This window comes from Cornus florida, unplaced genomic scaffold (assembly GCF_030987335.1).
Source record: "Cornus florida cultivar Cherokee Brave unplaced genomic scaffold, ASM3098733v1 CherokeeBrave_3.0.0_Hap2_Chr02, whole genome shotgun sequence".
Classification (NCBI taxonomy): Eukaryota; Viridiplantae; Streptophyta; class Magnoliopsida; order Cornales; family Cornaceae; genus Cornus; species Cornus florida.
Window position 1 is genome coordinate 110,995,946 of NW_026775572.1, and position 16,701 is coordinate 111,012,646.

The 16,701-nt window shown below is 36.3% G+C and overlaps 1 protein-coding gene across 1 annotated transcript; it reads left to right on the plus strand.

The window, feature by feature from the left end:
* The first annotated feature begins 7,359 nt into the window (after positions 1-7,359).
* On the plus strand, positions 7,360-10,117 carry LOC132296604 (uncharacterized). The gene is made up of 5 exons (XM_059794790.1): positions 7,360-7,473; positions 7,689-7,868; positions 8,017-8,532; positions 8,944-8,964; positions 9,077-10,117. The coding sequence occupies exons 1-5, from the start codon at positions 7,360-7,362 to the stop codon at positions 10,115-10,117; spliced, it is 1,872 nt and encodes a 623-aa protein (XP_059650773.1).
* The last annotated feature ends 6,584 nt before the right edge of the window (positions 10,118-16,701 follow it).

A 16,701-nucleotide genomic window follows, 5' to 3' on the forward strand; every position in this document is an offset into this window, starting at 1 on the left:
CCCTAAATGGCAATTGTAGTTCAATGCTTCTTTGAAAGTTTGTCGGACAACCATAAAGGTATGGTTGATGATTCTATGGGTGGTTCTTATCTTGATAAGCATGAAGATGATGTGTGGCGCTTATATGAGAGCATGAGTGAAAACTCAATGCATCGGTCTTTATCATCTAAAAATGGCAGAAATGTAGGTGGAAGGAAGAATGTAGACTTATATCAAGTTGATAATTCTAATGATATAGTCGTCGAAGTGAAGTCTTTATCTCAAAGGTTTGATCAACCAAAATTTGGCTCATCAAGTGTCTTCCTCCCCTAACCATACATGACTTGTTCTAGTTTTGCATTCTACTTCCAACTGTCCCCATGGACATGCGCAAAGTGAATACCATGAACAAGTGAATGCCGCTTTTATTAACCAATGGAATAATCCCTATGGCACTCACTATAACCCAGGTGGAGGAACCATTCAAACTTCTCTTGGAAAAGCCAAGGGGAAGGCTCAAACCCTCCCCAAAATGGTTTCCAAAGCAAGTATGTTCCGCCTCCTGTGCAAGGCCAAGGTTCCCAGGGTTATCATTCATCTTACCAAGCATCACTTGGAAACCAATTTTCAAACTCTCATTTTCCAAATCAATCATCATATTCTTAAGGTAATTCAAGAAGTCCCGCATTTGAAGAGAAAGTTTTATCCGCTTTGGGTACTTTGGAGGCAAATACTCAATTGCTTCATTCTCACTCTCAATCGATTGCAAAGCTAGAAACCCAAGTCAGGTAAATAGTTAGCACGTTGAATGCAAGGGAGAAAGGGAAAATGCCTTTAAATCCACCACCAAGGCAATAATTTATTGTGGAGACCAATTCTTCTTCGGAAGGTCATACATTTGAACATGTGAATGCGGTGACCACTTTGAGAAATGGAAAAATTATTAACAACCAAATTGGTGTGTCCAATGAAAAGAGTGAACCGGTGCAACCCAAAGTTGACACCTGTCCCGTCTCACATCCCATTCCTCCATCATTGATTGTGAAAGATCCCATTGTTGAAAATGTTTCAAAGAATAATTTTGAAAAAGATTTTGAGCCTGAGGCTCTATTTTTAAATGCTTTAAAAGCATCCACCTCTCTTGAAAAGCAACAAAGCAAGCCTAATAAAATCATTGATGTGTTTAGGCAAGTAAAAATCAATCTTCCTTTCTTGGATGCAATTCGACAAATTCCGGCTTATGCCAAATTTTTTAAAGATCTTTGCACCCTTAAGAGGAAAAACAAAAGCCAAGCACCGAGAAAAGTTGTTTTAACCGAACAAGTAAGCTCTATCTTGCATCACAACACCCTCCCAAAATTTAAAAACCCCGGTTCACTGACTACTTCATGCACTATTGGTTGATTTCGTTGTCATTAACACGGAGCCGGTCCCAAATCCTAAGAGCCAAGTTCTCATTATCCTTGGCCGTCCCTTCTTGGCTATCGCTAACGCCAACATCAATTGTAGGACAGGGATAATGAAGATTTCATTTGGTCACATGAAAGTGAAGTTAAACATTTTTAATCCACCCAATTCTATGGACAAACATGAAGATATGTGTTGTTGAAAAATGTTTTGCAAATAAATTTGACAAAAATGAGTCTTTACTTGCTGTTGAAACATCAAATGGTTTTGTCTTCCAAAAAGATTTCAAAAGATGTTGTTTGAAAGTATAGTGTTGAACGGGCATGGAAGCCCAAAAGTATTGTTGACCAAAGGCCATTAATTTCACTTGAACCAAATCCAACAAGTTGCTTAGGGAATAGTTTGTTGGATGGGGTTCGAAGTTCTATTCACCCCACTGAGGAGGGAAAGTCTACTAAGATCTTTGATCCGGGCTAAAAGAGCCCAACGTCTTGCTAGAGACGTTAAAGACTAGTGCTTCGTAGGGTTTATAAACCCTATTCCTCCCTCATTTCTTGTTTTGATATTTTCTGCATCATCTAGATATGAGTTGAATTCAAAAATCCAGTTTCCGGGCAGTTTCTTGCATTTTCTACACTTCTAGTGAAGTTTCGATCGATCGAAACCCAATCCGATTAATCAAAATTCCACTTCGATCGATTGAACCCTATGAATTTATGACTTTTCATCTCCCATTTCGATTAATCGAAGTTCATCTTAATCGATCGAAATCCATTTGGATCGATCGAAGTAAGTGTTCAATTGATCGAAAATCCTTCGATCGATCGAAATTGCGTCTTTTGAATTTTCGAAAAATGCTTTGGCCGTTGGCCTTCTACCCCAAATCCTAATTTTTATTTTTATTTTTCCTTTTTCAGTTTCTTCTTTTCTTTTTTCTTTTTTCTTTTTCTCCTCTGTTTCTTTTTTCTTTTTCTCCTTTGTTTCTTGTTTTTTTCTTTCTCTTTCTACCTCCCTCTCATCTCTCTTCGCCTTTTCTCTCTCCCGGCGAAAACTCTCTCTCTCCCTGATTTCTCTCTCTCTTCTCTCACAAATCTCTCAATCTCACTTCCCCATCTCTCTAACCCCAACCTCTTTCTTCTCTTCTCTCGTCGGTGGAAACCAAAACCCATCCCGCCGCCGTTCAAGCTCCATTTTTACCGGCGAGAGTTATTGGCCAAAAAGAGGCCAAACCGGCATCTCTATTTCTCTAATCTCTTGGGTTCCCTCATATCTGTCGTTTTATGCCGATTCCGGCCAAAGAGAAGCCGATCCAACCTCCGGTGATTCTCTGCATATTCCGGTGAGCTTCCGGTCATCTCCTCTGGCCACGGTGAGGCCGGAAATCCTCCATTTCGCTCCAAATTCTTCGTTTCAATCTTCTTTTCTCTCTTTTGGATCGGGTATGTTCAATTTTGATATCTTTTATTTTTTTATTATTTTATTTGTTTTTTTATTTATTTATTTTATGTTTTGTTTTTGTTTTATTTTGTCTATTTCATTTTTATTTTTCCTTTGTATATATGTTTGTGAATATAAAAAAATTGGAAAACAAATAAAAATTGAAAAAATAAAAAAAAATGAAAATGAAAAATTTTGTTTTAAAAAAAATGGATCAATAACTTTTGGATTGCATACTTTGATTTTGGTTAAACGGTGATGGGAATAATTTAAAAAATGGAGTTTGGAGTAGCTTAGAAGGAGAACATGCATTCATTGAATTGTGGATTAATGTTGTGGGCGGTGTCCCTTCTTGAATTGTTGAATGAATTTGATTTGAATTCCATATGCTTCTTGAACTGTTGATTAAATGTTGAAATGCATATATGTTTGTGTTTGAAAATTTTGGGAATAACCATTTGTAAGGGGAACCATGCCGGATTTTTGAAAAATTCAATTTAAACTTTGATTATACACTCCAAAAGGCATGTGGTTTATTTGTGAAACTTGAAATGGATTTTGACAAAGAGTTTTGAAGTTAAGGATTTGATTTGAATTGAAAAGAAAGAAAATTTCAACGTTTTTGGAGAATTGTTTTGAAAATCCAAGTTGCTTTGAAATGTGTAGTTCTTGACTTTGGAAATATCATGATTGTGAAATTTTGTTTGTTAATTTTAAAATGCAAATTTGAATGTCAAAATGAACTTATTGTTTCGAGATTTGAAATGAAAGGAAAATCTTCTTGAACTTGAAATATTTTTGTAAATCTTCTTGAAATGGCATTGTAAATTTGAAATGTTGTGAGCATATCTAAGTTTGGGGGTGCGATAAGTGCTCAAATGTAACACATTTTAGCACCTAAGTTAGGGTATTTTAGTCCATTCATCTATCTTACTTTCATGTTTTAGTACTTATTTGTGTTTTTGCCTATTTCAGGTCTATAAGGTTCAAACAGGCTACGAAGAGCCATTTAGCTCATATTTTGAGCTAAGGAGCAAATCTGGAAAGAAGTCAGAAAATTGCACCAGTGACGCTTCGATCAATCGAAGGAAGTCCCGATCGATCGAAGAAGGCTACAATCGATCGAAATCAAGGCGGGGCCAGCTCAGCAATTTGGATAAGGCCAAAAAGATATTTTCATGACACGTCAACTTCTATCGATCGAAGTAAGTGTTCGATCAATCGAAGTCTTCTTCGATCAATCGAAATGACTGCTAACAGTGTGCTGTCTAATTCCCGAGCGCGCCGGACTCTACCTAACTTTTGTAGCTACGAAGTTCCGCCAATCAAATGCAGTATTTTTGGCTTGTTGCCTACTAAAAGAGGTTTCTAATAGATTAATTGAACTAATTTGTAAAAAAGTTCCTCTAGTTGACATTTTACCAATTATAGAAATAGTTTCTCTCTATAGAACTAGGGTTTAGAGAATAAAGCAAGGAGGAAGAAGATGATGCCAACCTTAAAGCTAACCCTTGAGGGTTCTATGGCCACTACAATGAGTGGCTAAATCCTTCTCTTGGGGCTAGAGATAACCCTTTAGGCTTGCTTCCTAAACCTAGCCTTTTGTATATTTTTGGGGATTTTAGTTGTTATTGATGTTTTGACCATGAATAAATATAGATCTTATGAGTTTTACATGATTTCTATATATTAATGCTTTCAATTGATCATTTAATTCTATCCATATGTCTATGTACGCTAGAATGAATGTTCATGTACTTTTCTCTAGATTTAATGAAATTGATGCATGTCTATATGTGTTGATGTTATAAATCTAGTGATGGTCATGGCATGGTGCTTAATTGATTATTCTTGTGATTTATTTGATGGTTTATACTTATTTCTTGATGGATTGTGCCACCTCATTAGTTTAATTAGCTTAATTTTCATGTCATTAGCTTAGTTGTAGCGTAATTGCTTTAATTTCCTAGATAGGTGGACAATCTATTCTTATTTTTTGATGTTCCATACTTATGAGTGCAAAAAGTACATTTTTCTAGATTTTTGTGTGTGCACTAATTGTGATTTAATTGAATGGTTAGTAGTCTCATTTGATAGGTTGTGCTACTCATTAGATTGATTAGATAATCTATGCTTATTTGTCATCCATGTTTAGTTTTCAATTGGTGACACACACACACATTTTACAACATGAATTTCTCCATTAATTTACAATTGCTAGTGTTTGCAGAAGTGAAGCTTAGTGGTGAACTCTAAGCCCCAAGACATTTCTCTCATTTTACTTTCTCTAATTTCTAGATTGTCACTTAATTGCATTGTTTTAATTGAACCATTAGTTTAATTAATCAAACCAAACTCCTCTTTTGATCATTCGACCTACTAATCGAATATTGATTCCGATGTACCGTTCCATTCCCTTGGGACGATCCCTACTCACTCTTGCTACGTTAGTAGTTAGTAGTGGTAATGGCATTTTACAAATTTAAACTTGGCCACATTTCATCACACCTTGCACTTTAGTCCTTGACGCACACCAGGACACAAATACCTATATGGTATATTTTCCAGAGTTCTGAAATAGAAAATCCAAGTTCAAATTGGATTTTGTCAAGTGGGAACCGGTACCTGAATTTGGGACCCGATTCCAGAAGCTGAGATTCTAGAACTCCATTCTGTCCTTTGGGAACCAGTACCATGATTTGGGAGCCGGTTCCAGAAGTCCTGATAACAACAGGTTTTCAGTTTCCTTATTCTGTTTAATTCCTTTTTTATCCAACTTTCCTTCCAAGTCCTATGCAGGAATTTTCCTTTATTTTCAGAAGGAATAGAACTTTGCGAACCTCTATATAAACCATATCATACACATAGGTTTGTTCACGGCTTTTATTCTACAACTTCATTATTTTTAAAAGCTTTAGGAAGATTAGTTTTGCAGAAAATCCAAGAGATTTTTCTGTCATCTTTTTAAAACACATACACATAAACACATAGTGAGTTTAGAGTTGTGGTGTTCAAATCCTGATCATGATCATACAATTGCATCTATATCGATCAGAAAAAAATAGATCTACTTCTACATCGAATTCAGACGATTAAAGAACAGAAGTAAAAGCGATCACACTTTGAAAGGGTTGGAGCATTCGAGGAGCGTTGTCTAATCTACCTGCTATTTTTCTACAAATATCAAGCATAAGCCTGAGGTCAAGTTGCTGTTGGACGGGGAGTCACAAAGCCAGAGGATTGTCAGCAGTTGGTGTTTGGTAAAATGATAGGATGTGAGTCAGAGTCAAAATTCAGTGTACTTTGTTTCAAGCATAGTGGATCGATTTACTTTGGACTACACAGTCTACGAGGTTTTTCCTACGCAAACAGTTAACGTATTTTATCAACTAGGGTTTCCTCGCTAAAAAATCCCAGTGTCATCTCTAACTTTACTTTGATTTATTTTATATTGCATGATATTAATTTGTCAATTGCTAAAATAAAGAAAGTTAGAAAAACACACGATTTGTTTTTAAAATAATCAAAACTTTCTAAATATTCTGCTGCGTACAACTCACAACCGTGGCCGCCTCTCCTTTCGCTGGCCACCATCACTCTTTCAGCCCCTCCGGCGATCCCTCCCAAGGAAGTGGTAATGACTTGTACTCAACCCCTCTCTCTCTCTCTCTCTCAGAATCTGTTTCTATTTTGATTTTCTTAACTGTGTTTTGGTTTTATCTCTTTGTGAATTTGTTACAGCTACGTAGTGATTTTGTTTACTAATTTTTGGTTCATTTCTATTTATGTATGTATATATATAGCTCTTCGGATGACATTGATAGCTTAGTTACACACGCACGTTTTGATTTGGTGATCAAAACGTGGTCGTTTTGCAGCCTCCCCAAGGTTACAATTGTAATACGCACAATAATAATTATTTCTTATCTAAATTTCAGATTATATTATAGGGGTATATTTATCATTTCATACAAATTTAACGGATTTGAATAAAAATAAGGCAATGTGATGACCTTTTATAGTTAAGGAGATATTTAATTTTCATTAAAAAATTTTGGACGAAAATAGTAACACACGGATTATGAGATTTTTCCCCCATTTATTAATTTTCTTCTGTCACCTTTTCCCAAGCTTTCTGATTCCTCGTTTGATTTTGGGTTTGCTTTCTCTATTGGTAAAAGAGCATTGGATTCGACTATATATATATATATATATATATTATACACACACATTGCACACTCAAACACTCTCTCACACACACACACATTTGTATGCATGTATGGAAAGACTATCGAAATGAATATCTCTTTCTTTTGACAGGGGTGCAAGTGTTTGTACTAGATATTCCTCCATACATTCTTCATTCTCTCGTTTCAGTTCCTTCCTTCGTAACTAAGAAACCCATTTCTCTCTCTAGCTACAATTTCTCTCTTTATACATCTTTTTGATGGAATGGAAGGTTTAAAAGGTAGAAAGTAAAAAGGGATTTTGCTATTGTGATTAGATAAAGCATATATATCAAGTTTGAAAATAGTGATGGAGAGGGTTTCTCTGTCTAATAAGGGAAAAGGGCCAAAAGAAGAGTTCGCTGATTTGGTGTTTTCATGGTCTCTTGAAGATATTAACAATGAGGATCTGTACAAAAATCGCGTACCAAATATTACAATTGTTTCAACACATACATCGCGTGTAGATCTTTTTGTTTTCTTTTGCAATCTTCTAACTCAAATAGCATATTTTTTCTAACCCTATGAAAATCGCGTGTAGATCTTTTTGTTTTCTTTTGCAATCTTCCACTAACTGCCTCAATGAGTAAACGGCCTCTATAGTTGACTTCCCCAGCATAAACTCAAATTGGCTTAAAGCCATTTGATATCAAGATCTACCTTATCTTTCTTACTGCAAATACTGGAAGAACTGATGATTTTGCTGTTGTGGCTTGTGCTTACTTAAAGTACTATGTGGGAGCTTGCTTGTACTTATTGATTACATATCTTGTTTCTCGATTATTTCAGAAGTATAGTATCAAAGCACCTACTTTATTGGTTAGGAAGCCATTTGAAAGGCCTCCTATATGCATTATGTATCAATGATTCTTTATCCTTTTGGTTGGATTATCTTTCCTTTATTGAATCTTCTGACAACTATGTTTGACACTACCACTGGAATTTAAATTTCTTTGAATCTGTCTAGGTGGAGAAGATTCCTCTATCATTTAAATCGGAGGATAATTATCTTGGTTCATATGTCTTTCCTTTCCTGGAAGAAACACGAGCAAAACTGGCTTCCAGTATGGAACTTTTATACAAAGCACCTTTTGCAGAAGTGATCTCTTTTAACGAGTGTAAGCTCCGTGGAAAATTACTATACGATGTCAAGGTTGATTACTGGAGAAACAGAACGTTGCCTGGGGATATTTTTGTCATCTCAGATATGAAACTTGAGACTATTTCTGATTTACAACGGGCGGGAAGGACCTGGACTTTTGCTTCATTCACTACCATCACGGAGGATGAGAATGAAGATGATAGCATAACTACTCATTTTAGAATCAAAGCGTCAGAAGACATTGAAGTCAAAGATGGGATGTGGAAGTCCATGTTCGTGGTTTTCTTGATAAATATAACAAGCAGCGAAAGAATATGGAATACGTTGCATATGTCTATAAATACGAAGATTATCAAGAAAATCTTGTGCGCTGATTCCGTGGTAAGAAATATGACTAGATTAATGTTGCATAAACACTAGCATATTCAATTAAATACATGGTGGAAGTGAATAATTAAAAGTCAATGTGGATTACGGAAGTGAATAATGCATGAACATAGTGATGCTAATATCATTTTTGTAATGATTCAACACAATATAACTTCTTTTGAAGGGTTGGAAGAAGGAAGTAGAAAGTAAATAAAATCTCAGGGAAAATATTACTGGTGACTACTTGGGACGCATGATTGACACAATGTATTGGTAATGTCAAAAATGTGTTTTCTTTTCATATAAATATAGTTTGAGAATCATTGTAACTTCATTTCCTTAGGTGTCCTTGTCTATGCACACTTGAATCTTCCTTTTATATAAATGTATATTTGAGTTTCATATTCTCTTTTTGTCTTTTAGTTCTCATATGTTCTATCTCATGTACCTAAATTTCACTTTTTTCCGTTAATTGAAATCATAGTAGAAATTATTTTCTTTTGATGTGTACTTAACATTACGGGATCTTGGTTGATATTTTGATTGTGGCAAACAGGTTGAGGAAACATGTGATCGTTGTTATGAACATAACAATAGCCAATTAGCTGAAAGATTCAGTACAAGACTTTTGTCTAAGCTGAATGAATCTCAAACTGAGGCAATCATGGATTCTCTCCAAAAAATGGGATGTAGCCACAAGACTTCCGTGAAACTTATATGGGGCCCACCTGGAACAGGGAAAACTATGACTGTCAGTACGATGCTGTTTAGCCTCCTAAGACTGAACCACAGGATCCTTACTTGTGCCCCAACAAATGTGGCAATAAAGGAAGTAGCCTCTCCGGTGCTAAAGATGGTTAAAGAATCATTTAAAGCTGACTCTGCAAGGGATTCTTTGTTTTGTTCATTGGGGGATATTTTATTATTTGGGAATGAGGACCAGCTGAAAATTGGATCAGACATTGAGGAGATCTATCTGGAATATCATGTTAAAAGACTTGTAGAGTGCTTAGGACCATTGACCGGTTGGAAGCATTGTTTAAATTCCATGATAGATTTTCTTGAAGATTGTGTTTCTCACTACCATATTTTTGTTGAAAATGAATTGTTCAAGACAAAAAAACTCTGCGAAGAAGGTGAACCTACCGAGGTGGAATTCAAATCATTTCTTGGGTTTGCAAGAGACCGATTCAAATCTACTGCATCACCACTCAGGAGATGCTTATTTAAATTCTATACCAATTTACCAAAGCGTTACATTCTGGAACATAATTTTCAAAACATGGTATCTCTTATTAATTTACTTAATTCATTGGAAATGTTGTTGTTTCAAGCAAATATGGTTTCTGAAGAATTAGAGGAGCTTCTTTCACATCAGGAAACAGTTGAAGACACTTCTGAGGCTCTTGTGGAGACGTCCTTACTGCTGCTGTGCATGAGACAAAGCAAGTGTCTTTGTGTTTTGAGAACTCTTCGGCTTTCTCTTGAGGAACTTAACCTTCCAAGTGTTTTGAACAGAGATTCAATAATGGAATTTTGTTTTCAAACAGCTTCTTTAATTTTCTGCACTACTTCCATTTCATATAAGCTTCATTAGGTGGAAATGCAACCACTGAACTTGCTTGTTATTGTAAGAGGCTCTGATACCAATTTGTAGGAAGCTAGCACTCAATATGAAGAAGGAGAATAGACACAACTTATAAAACTCTCAAATTCTGATATATTTTTTTGTCACTTCTTACTTACAAAAGAACTTAAAACTTATATTTATAGGCACCAATACATGACTCTAGAAAGACACAAATTACAAGACAATAAATAAAACACTAAGTTTAATACAAATGTTTCATCTCCCAATGAGATAGTGCATGTATTCCACACATGAGTTGGTTCATGTATTCAACACTTGAGTTAGTTCATATATTTGGTTTATTTTTCCAACAATGCCTCCCGTAAACCAAATTTGTTTTTCATTCCCAACTTTGCAAGATTCATGTTGAGAAATGTTTCTACTAAGAGGCATTTTGTTTTGTGACAGATTAATCAACTTCCATGTGCCATTCTTTTCAATGGCTTTGATTTCTTCATTCATTGCTTTCTTCCACTTTTCTTCTTTTCGCTTCATAAGGGATTGGATCTTCCCCGCAAACATTATATTGAATCTTGTAGCAATTACAAACATCAAATTTCCAATACTTTCAAATGCAAAAATCTTCTTTGCAATCTCCTTTGTTGTACAAACTTTGTATCTTTTCTTCTTCAGGCTTCTAATATTTTTCTTAACCTTACCTTGAAACTGATTTCCAATGTTGTTCTTGAGATTTACTTGAAAATTTCCACACTTCTTGAATTTACTTTTGACTTGCTCATTTTAATCAAAAAATGCTTCAATGTTCACCCATGTCACATCACTTGAGAAATATTCTATACAAACGTTCTTCAATTTTTCTTCAACTATAACATCATCCAATTGAACATATTCCGTTTCTTCTAAAATTGAATACATTGCTTCATGCGGAATTTCAAACCATTTGTTTTCTTCACCAATATTTGATATTCCAATTTCTTCACCAAATTCAACTCCTATGATTTCTTCTTTTGTGACAACTTCAATGTCTCCAATATCTAATTTTTCTTCTTTCTCATTTTCATCTTTGAATATTTTTTTTTTCATCAACATCAACTTCTTCTCTTCCTTCTTTTTTAAACTCCACTGTCACCATTTTCTCATCTTGCATCTCTTTGTTTTTTTCATCAAATTTTATATTTGTACATTCCACCTTTTCAAAATCTTCTTTTTCTTCTATCTCATCAAAATTTTCTTCATTTTCATCTTCCCAACTTATTTCTTCAAAAAATCCATCTTCATCGTAATTTGGGAACCAATATTCAGTGGATACTGATTTGAATTTATAATGAGATAAAGACATAAATTCAAGTTTTTTCCATACCTGACTTGGAGATTTCAAATTTTCAACATGCTTCCAAACTTCGTGATGAACTACATTTTTCAGTATCTTCAGCACATGTTCTTCTTTCTGCTCTTGAATTTTGTTTAGCTGAAAACACTTTGGATTTTTTATCACATCATACCAAAAACCACATGCTTTAAGATAAACCGAAATGATATTGCTCCAGTATGCATAATTTGAGAGAACTAATTTTTCATTCATTTTTCAGTGTCAAAATCTGCTCCTTTTTAATCTTCTTTGACTTGATTTTTCACGAGCCAGATATTATTTTGCTTCACGCTTCAAAATCCCTCCACCATTCTGACTTTCAAATTCATAGAATCATTCAGGCTCTGATACCAATTTGTAAGAGGCTCTGATACCAATTTGTAGGAAGTTAGCACTCAAGATGAAGAAGGAGAATACACACAACTTATAAAACTCTCAAATTCTGATATATTTTGTAACATTACCAATTTTTTCTATTTTCTAATTTGTTAATTTATTTGATTTTTCTGGATTATTTTAATCCTTGCCTCGTTTTGCGTGCCACGCGGGCCCCGAGGGGCGTTATCAGCATTTCACATGTGTATGTGTATTTATATACATGTATATATTTGTATTAATAGTATTATATGGAGGGTGGTAATTAATGGCAAGGTTGATGATAAAAAGAAGTTCAAAGGGCATTTTCGTCATTTTAGCTCCATGGAATAGCCTAGAGAATTCTAGAGACATGAGTGTGGCTTTATTTTTTGACCTATTCTTTTCTTCTTTCAATTTCCGGACCACACCCACCCTACAAGCTCTCTTCCTCCATTTTCTTCTTTCTCTCTCTATCTCTCTCTTCCTTCTCTCTAAAATTTGTTCATGCTAGAGATGATTCGGTTTAGGCCGTAGTTGGCAAATTGTAGAACATTGTAAGGACTGCATCTTGGTATCGGTATTGTATGCTTTTGGTGGGATTTGAGTTTAGAGCTTGGAGCTAGAGCTTACTAAGGACTTGATTGGTTACTATTTTGAGGTAGGGAAAGTCTAACTTACAAATTCCTATGGTTTTAGTGAGTTTCTATATGCCTCCTTGCATGAAAATTTTAAAGTTATGAAGCATGCTTAGTTTGTTAAAATTTTGGTTGTGATGTTGAGCATGAATTATGATGGCTTAATTGTTGAAGAATGAGAAAATGATGGTTTCTTGTATTTGTGCCAAGCATGCTACTTTTCTATGAGAAAATGTAAAAGTATGATCTATGTTATCAATTTCTATGTTTGGATGTTTGATATCATAACTTAAAGGTAAAATATAACTTGTATAATGATGATTGGTTGTATGACATGCATATTCATGGCATGAGGGTGAGTTGAGAAGAAGAAGGTTAATGTGGAAAAGAGGGTTAGAGAATGAGATGGGGGTTTATGTGGTAAGCCAAGGTGATGGTTAGGAAGGTGGTAGTGAGGTTGGGTTGGGAGGAAAGAAGGAGACATTGCATTTCATATTTGATGGTACAATCTGTGAAATTGTAAATTTCATAAATGTTAAAATGATTTAATCCCATGATCCCTTTTTCTTGAATCCCATTCTTTGGTTGTGGCTCACAGGATTTTTAGGAATGTGATTTAGGCTTTACTCTACTGAGCAGTTGAGCTCACCCCATCAACATTAACATTTTTCAGGGACTTGGAGATGAGTCGATAGTTGATGTGCATCCATGGACATTGATGTAGTTAGGAAATTCACTTCCATCTTGTTTATATTAAAGTTTTGTGAATATTGGCTATAGAGGCCCCAACCTTGTATTTAGTCCTTGGAAATTGTATAAAATGAGACTTATGTAATTTGGTCTTTAAATGATGCATTGGAACTTGTTATGTATCCTACAAAAATGTTGTTATCAATATGTATTATTTTTGCAACATGTAAAATGATTGGATTCATTTTGTATATGGCCCTTAGAGTAATGTAATTAAATTTTATTTACACTAAATCCTTTAGTGGGTTTTCAGTGACATGTTACAATTTATGTTAACAAAGGTTGTTGTTTTTGGATTAAATGTTGAAACATATTTAAATTACACGTGAGTGTAGTGGCGTGGGTGGTTGAATCACCAAATGTTGGTGTATTTGGGTTATCACTGGACAGTGGGAAAAGAAGTGAGAGTTTCCCACAACCAGTCGACGTGTGGCTTCCCATATATTGACCGGCATCTCATAGTGTGGGTCATGGTGGCTCACGTTGCAAACCAGTCAACGTATGGCTTCCCATACGTCGACCGGTATCATGTCCCAAACCAGTCGACGTATGGCTTCCCATACGTCGACCGGTATCCATTGTAACTCATGTTCGAAACCAGTCGACGTATGGCTTCCCATACGTCGACTGGTATCTCGGCAGTGGGTATCACTACTGTTCACGTCCCAAACCAGTCGACGTATAAAGCATATACGTCGACCATTTCATATGTAATTGCTATTTTAAATTCTTAAATTACACTTTGGTACCCAAATGAGGCAACACGTAATTATTTTATGACCTAAATAAATGCAATAATTATGTTTTGATTACCGAAAAGACTATATTGCCCCGAGCCTCTTTTTATCTATTATATGATGCAAGTAAATGACTATTTTACCCTTTGAGTCTCAATTTATTGAATTATGGCAAATTACTATCTTGCCCTTTTTGGACTTTGATATTTAAATTTAGCGTGAAATGACCGTATTACCCTCGGACGTTTTTGGGTCGGGTAAGGAACTGTTTAATAATCCGGATCCATGAGGAGCTGGGTCGTTACAAAATGGTATCAGAGCCTTAGGTTCGAAAACCTAAGGACGACGGGTAGGGTTGACCTAGAAGAGTTAGAGCTGGGCTTGACGGTATTACGTGCTTTCATGGTTATTACTTTTTGGTTCAAAAACATGACTTATTGCTATGTGCTTATGTGCTTAGATGTTGCTATGTTTAGTATATGTCTCCGTATTCATTGCTCATTAAGTTTATTAATTGTTGAATGGAAAAGCATGATCAACTGTTAATGTTAAATGTATATGTGCAGCTACTTATATGATTAAATTTGTCTAAAGCATGCTTGATTTGCTACATGTTTAATTGATAATTGTTATTGTTGATGAAAGAATGCTTAGTTAACTACGTGCTTAATTATTAAGTGTAATTATAATTAAAAGCATGTATATGAGTTTTTATTACATGTAATTGAGCACGATAGATATGATCCTGTTTTGGGAAGTAGTTGTACGTCTAGATTCGTGTTGTGGTCGTTCATCCACTAGGGAGTGGATGTTCACGTGACTAGTTTGTTTTGTTGTTGATGAGTTTGAGGTTTCGGGACAATGTTATATGTTGAGTTGCGGAAAGTTTTGATCCACGTAAGTGAGGGGCTTGATCACTTCTATGTTTCTGAACATTTAGTTCCTATCGAACGAATAGTGTGAGGACCGTAGCTTGTGGATTGAGCTACTTCATGTATTCTTGTTGATCGTTTGGTTGTCATTATAGAACCGTGTTTAAAGACTACGTGAAGTGATAGACCCGGATGAAGTTGGACAGCGAACAGGTGAAGGGCCATCCCAACCAGAAAAGGTTTCGATGGGACAGGACTGAGGAAGAGAGGTGGATGATAATCCATAAGTACTGGAGGATGAAGTTCTGGTGGCAAGGGTTGTAGCTTCAGCCTTTCAGAAAATTGCAAGTACCACAGTTCCTCAAGTGGTACCGCAACTGGCTATTCAGCCGACGGAGATGGAGCAGAATCTTGAATATCTGCTTCAATTTAACAAGCTCATGAAAGTAACATTTGAATGAGGTCCAGATCCATTGGTAACGGACGATTGGTTGGATGAAGTTGCAAAGCATTTCAGGGCAAAAACAGTGCCCGGTGATCGGTTGAAGATCATCTTAGCTACATACAAGTTTGTTAGTAACGCGGCAGCATGGTAGAAGACCATGACTAACGCACATGATATTGAAAGTATGAGTTGGGATGCATTCAAGAGTCTTTTCTTTGAAAAGTATTTCCCGTAAACTAAGAGACGAGAATTGAGGACGCAGTTCGATAGTCTCAAGCAAGGTGATATGTCAGTAACAGAGTATAAGAATAAGTTCACTTCTTTCTCACGTTTCGCTACGGATGTGTTAGGGGATGAGGAGGAGAAGACATGGCGCTTTGTGTACGGCTTAAACCATTCTATTAGGCCGGGGTTGAAACTTTTGGGGTTAAAGAATTATTCTGAAGCAGTTACGAGAGCATTAATGGTAGAAGCAGAAGCCAAGGATTGGCAAGAGATAAGTGGTGCCGTGGGTTCTGAGGAATGAGGTATGAGTATGGGTACTCCTTCCAGGAGTCGGGACAGGAAGAGGCATATGGATGTTTCCTTATTTACTCAGGAGCAACAAACTGCAAGTGCTACTCCTATTGTTGGTGTTTCTTCAGAGCCTTCTAGGACAAGCTTAGTATGTTATTATTATAAGTAGCCAAGACACAGCAAGGCGAAGTATCCTCTTGATAGACCTAGTTCCGGAGTTTGCTTTCGGTGTGGTCAGGCGGGCCACATGAAGAGGGATTGTCCACAAAGGAGATGAGATATTATTGTGATTGATTCTTGTGTAACGGGGGATACCTGTGAGATTAAGCATTTGCCTGTGCACAGTTGTGCTAGATATAACGGGGGTTACCTGTGAGTTTTGTAACAGGTGTTACCTGTGACTGTTGTAACGGGGGATACCTGTGAGTCGTGTCGGTTGTAACAGGGGACACCTATGAGCCGGCATGTGTTATAACGGGGGATACCTGTGAGTTGTGTTGTGTTGTAACGGGGGCTACCTGTGAGTCATGTTGTGTTGCATGGTTATCTGTGAGTCATATTGCATGGTTATCTGTGAGTCATGTTGCACAGTAATTTGTCAGTCGTGTTGCATAGTTATTGGGTAGTTATGTCACATTATCATATGTGCGTCTTGTCATGTTATTGTCAATGCATCGTGTCATGTTGTAACGGGGGATACCTGTGAGTCCGGTACAGTAACAGGAGTTACCTGTGACTGTGTAGCGGGGGATACCTGCGAGTTCTGTAACGGGGGTTACCTGTGATTGTGTAGCAGGGGATACCTGCGAGTTTGGGTGTAACAGGAGGTACCTACACACAGTTGTTCAGGTAGCGGGGGATACCTGCGAGTTTGGGTGTGACAGGAGGTACCTGTACACAGTTGCTCTG

Coding starts and splice junctions, on each gene's coding strand:
- LOC132296604 (XM_059794790.1), top strand. CDS start 7,360: ATGGAGAGGGTTTCTCTGTCTAATAAGGGAAAAGGGCCAAAAGAAGAG. Junction 7,474..7,688: donor AGGATCTGTACAAAAATCGC/GTACCAAATATT, acceptor ATTGGCTTAAAG/CCATTTGATATCAAGATCTA. Junction 8,533..8,943: donor TCTTGTGCGCTGATTCCGTG/GTAAGAAATATG, acceptor TTTGTCTTTTAG/TTCTCATATGTTCTATCTCA.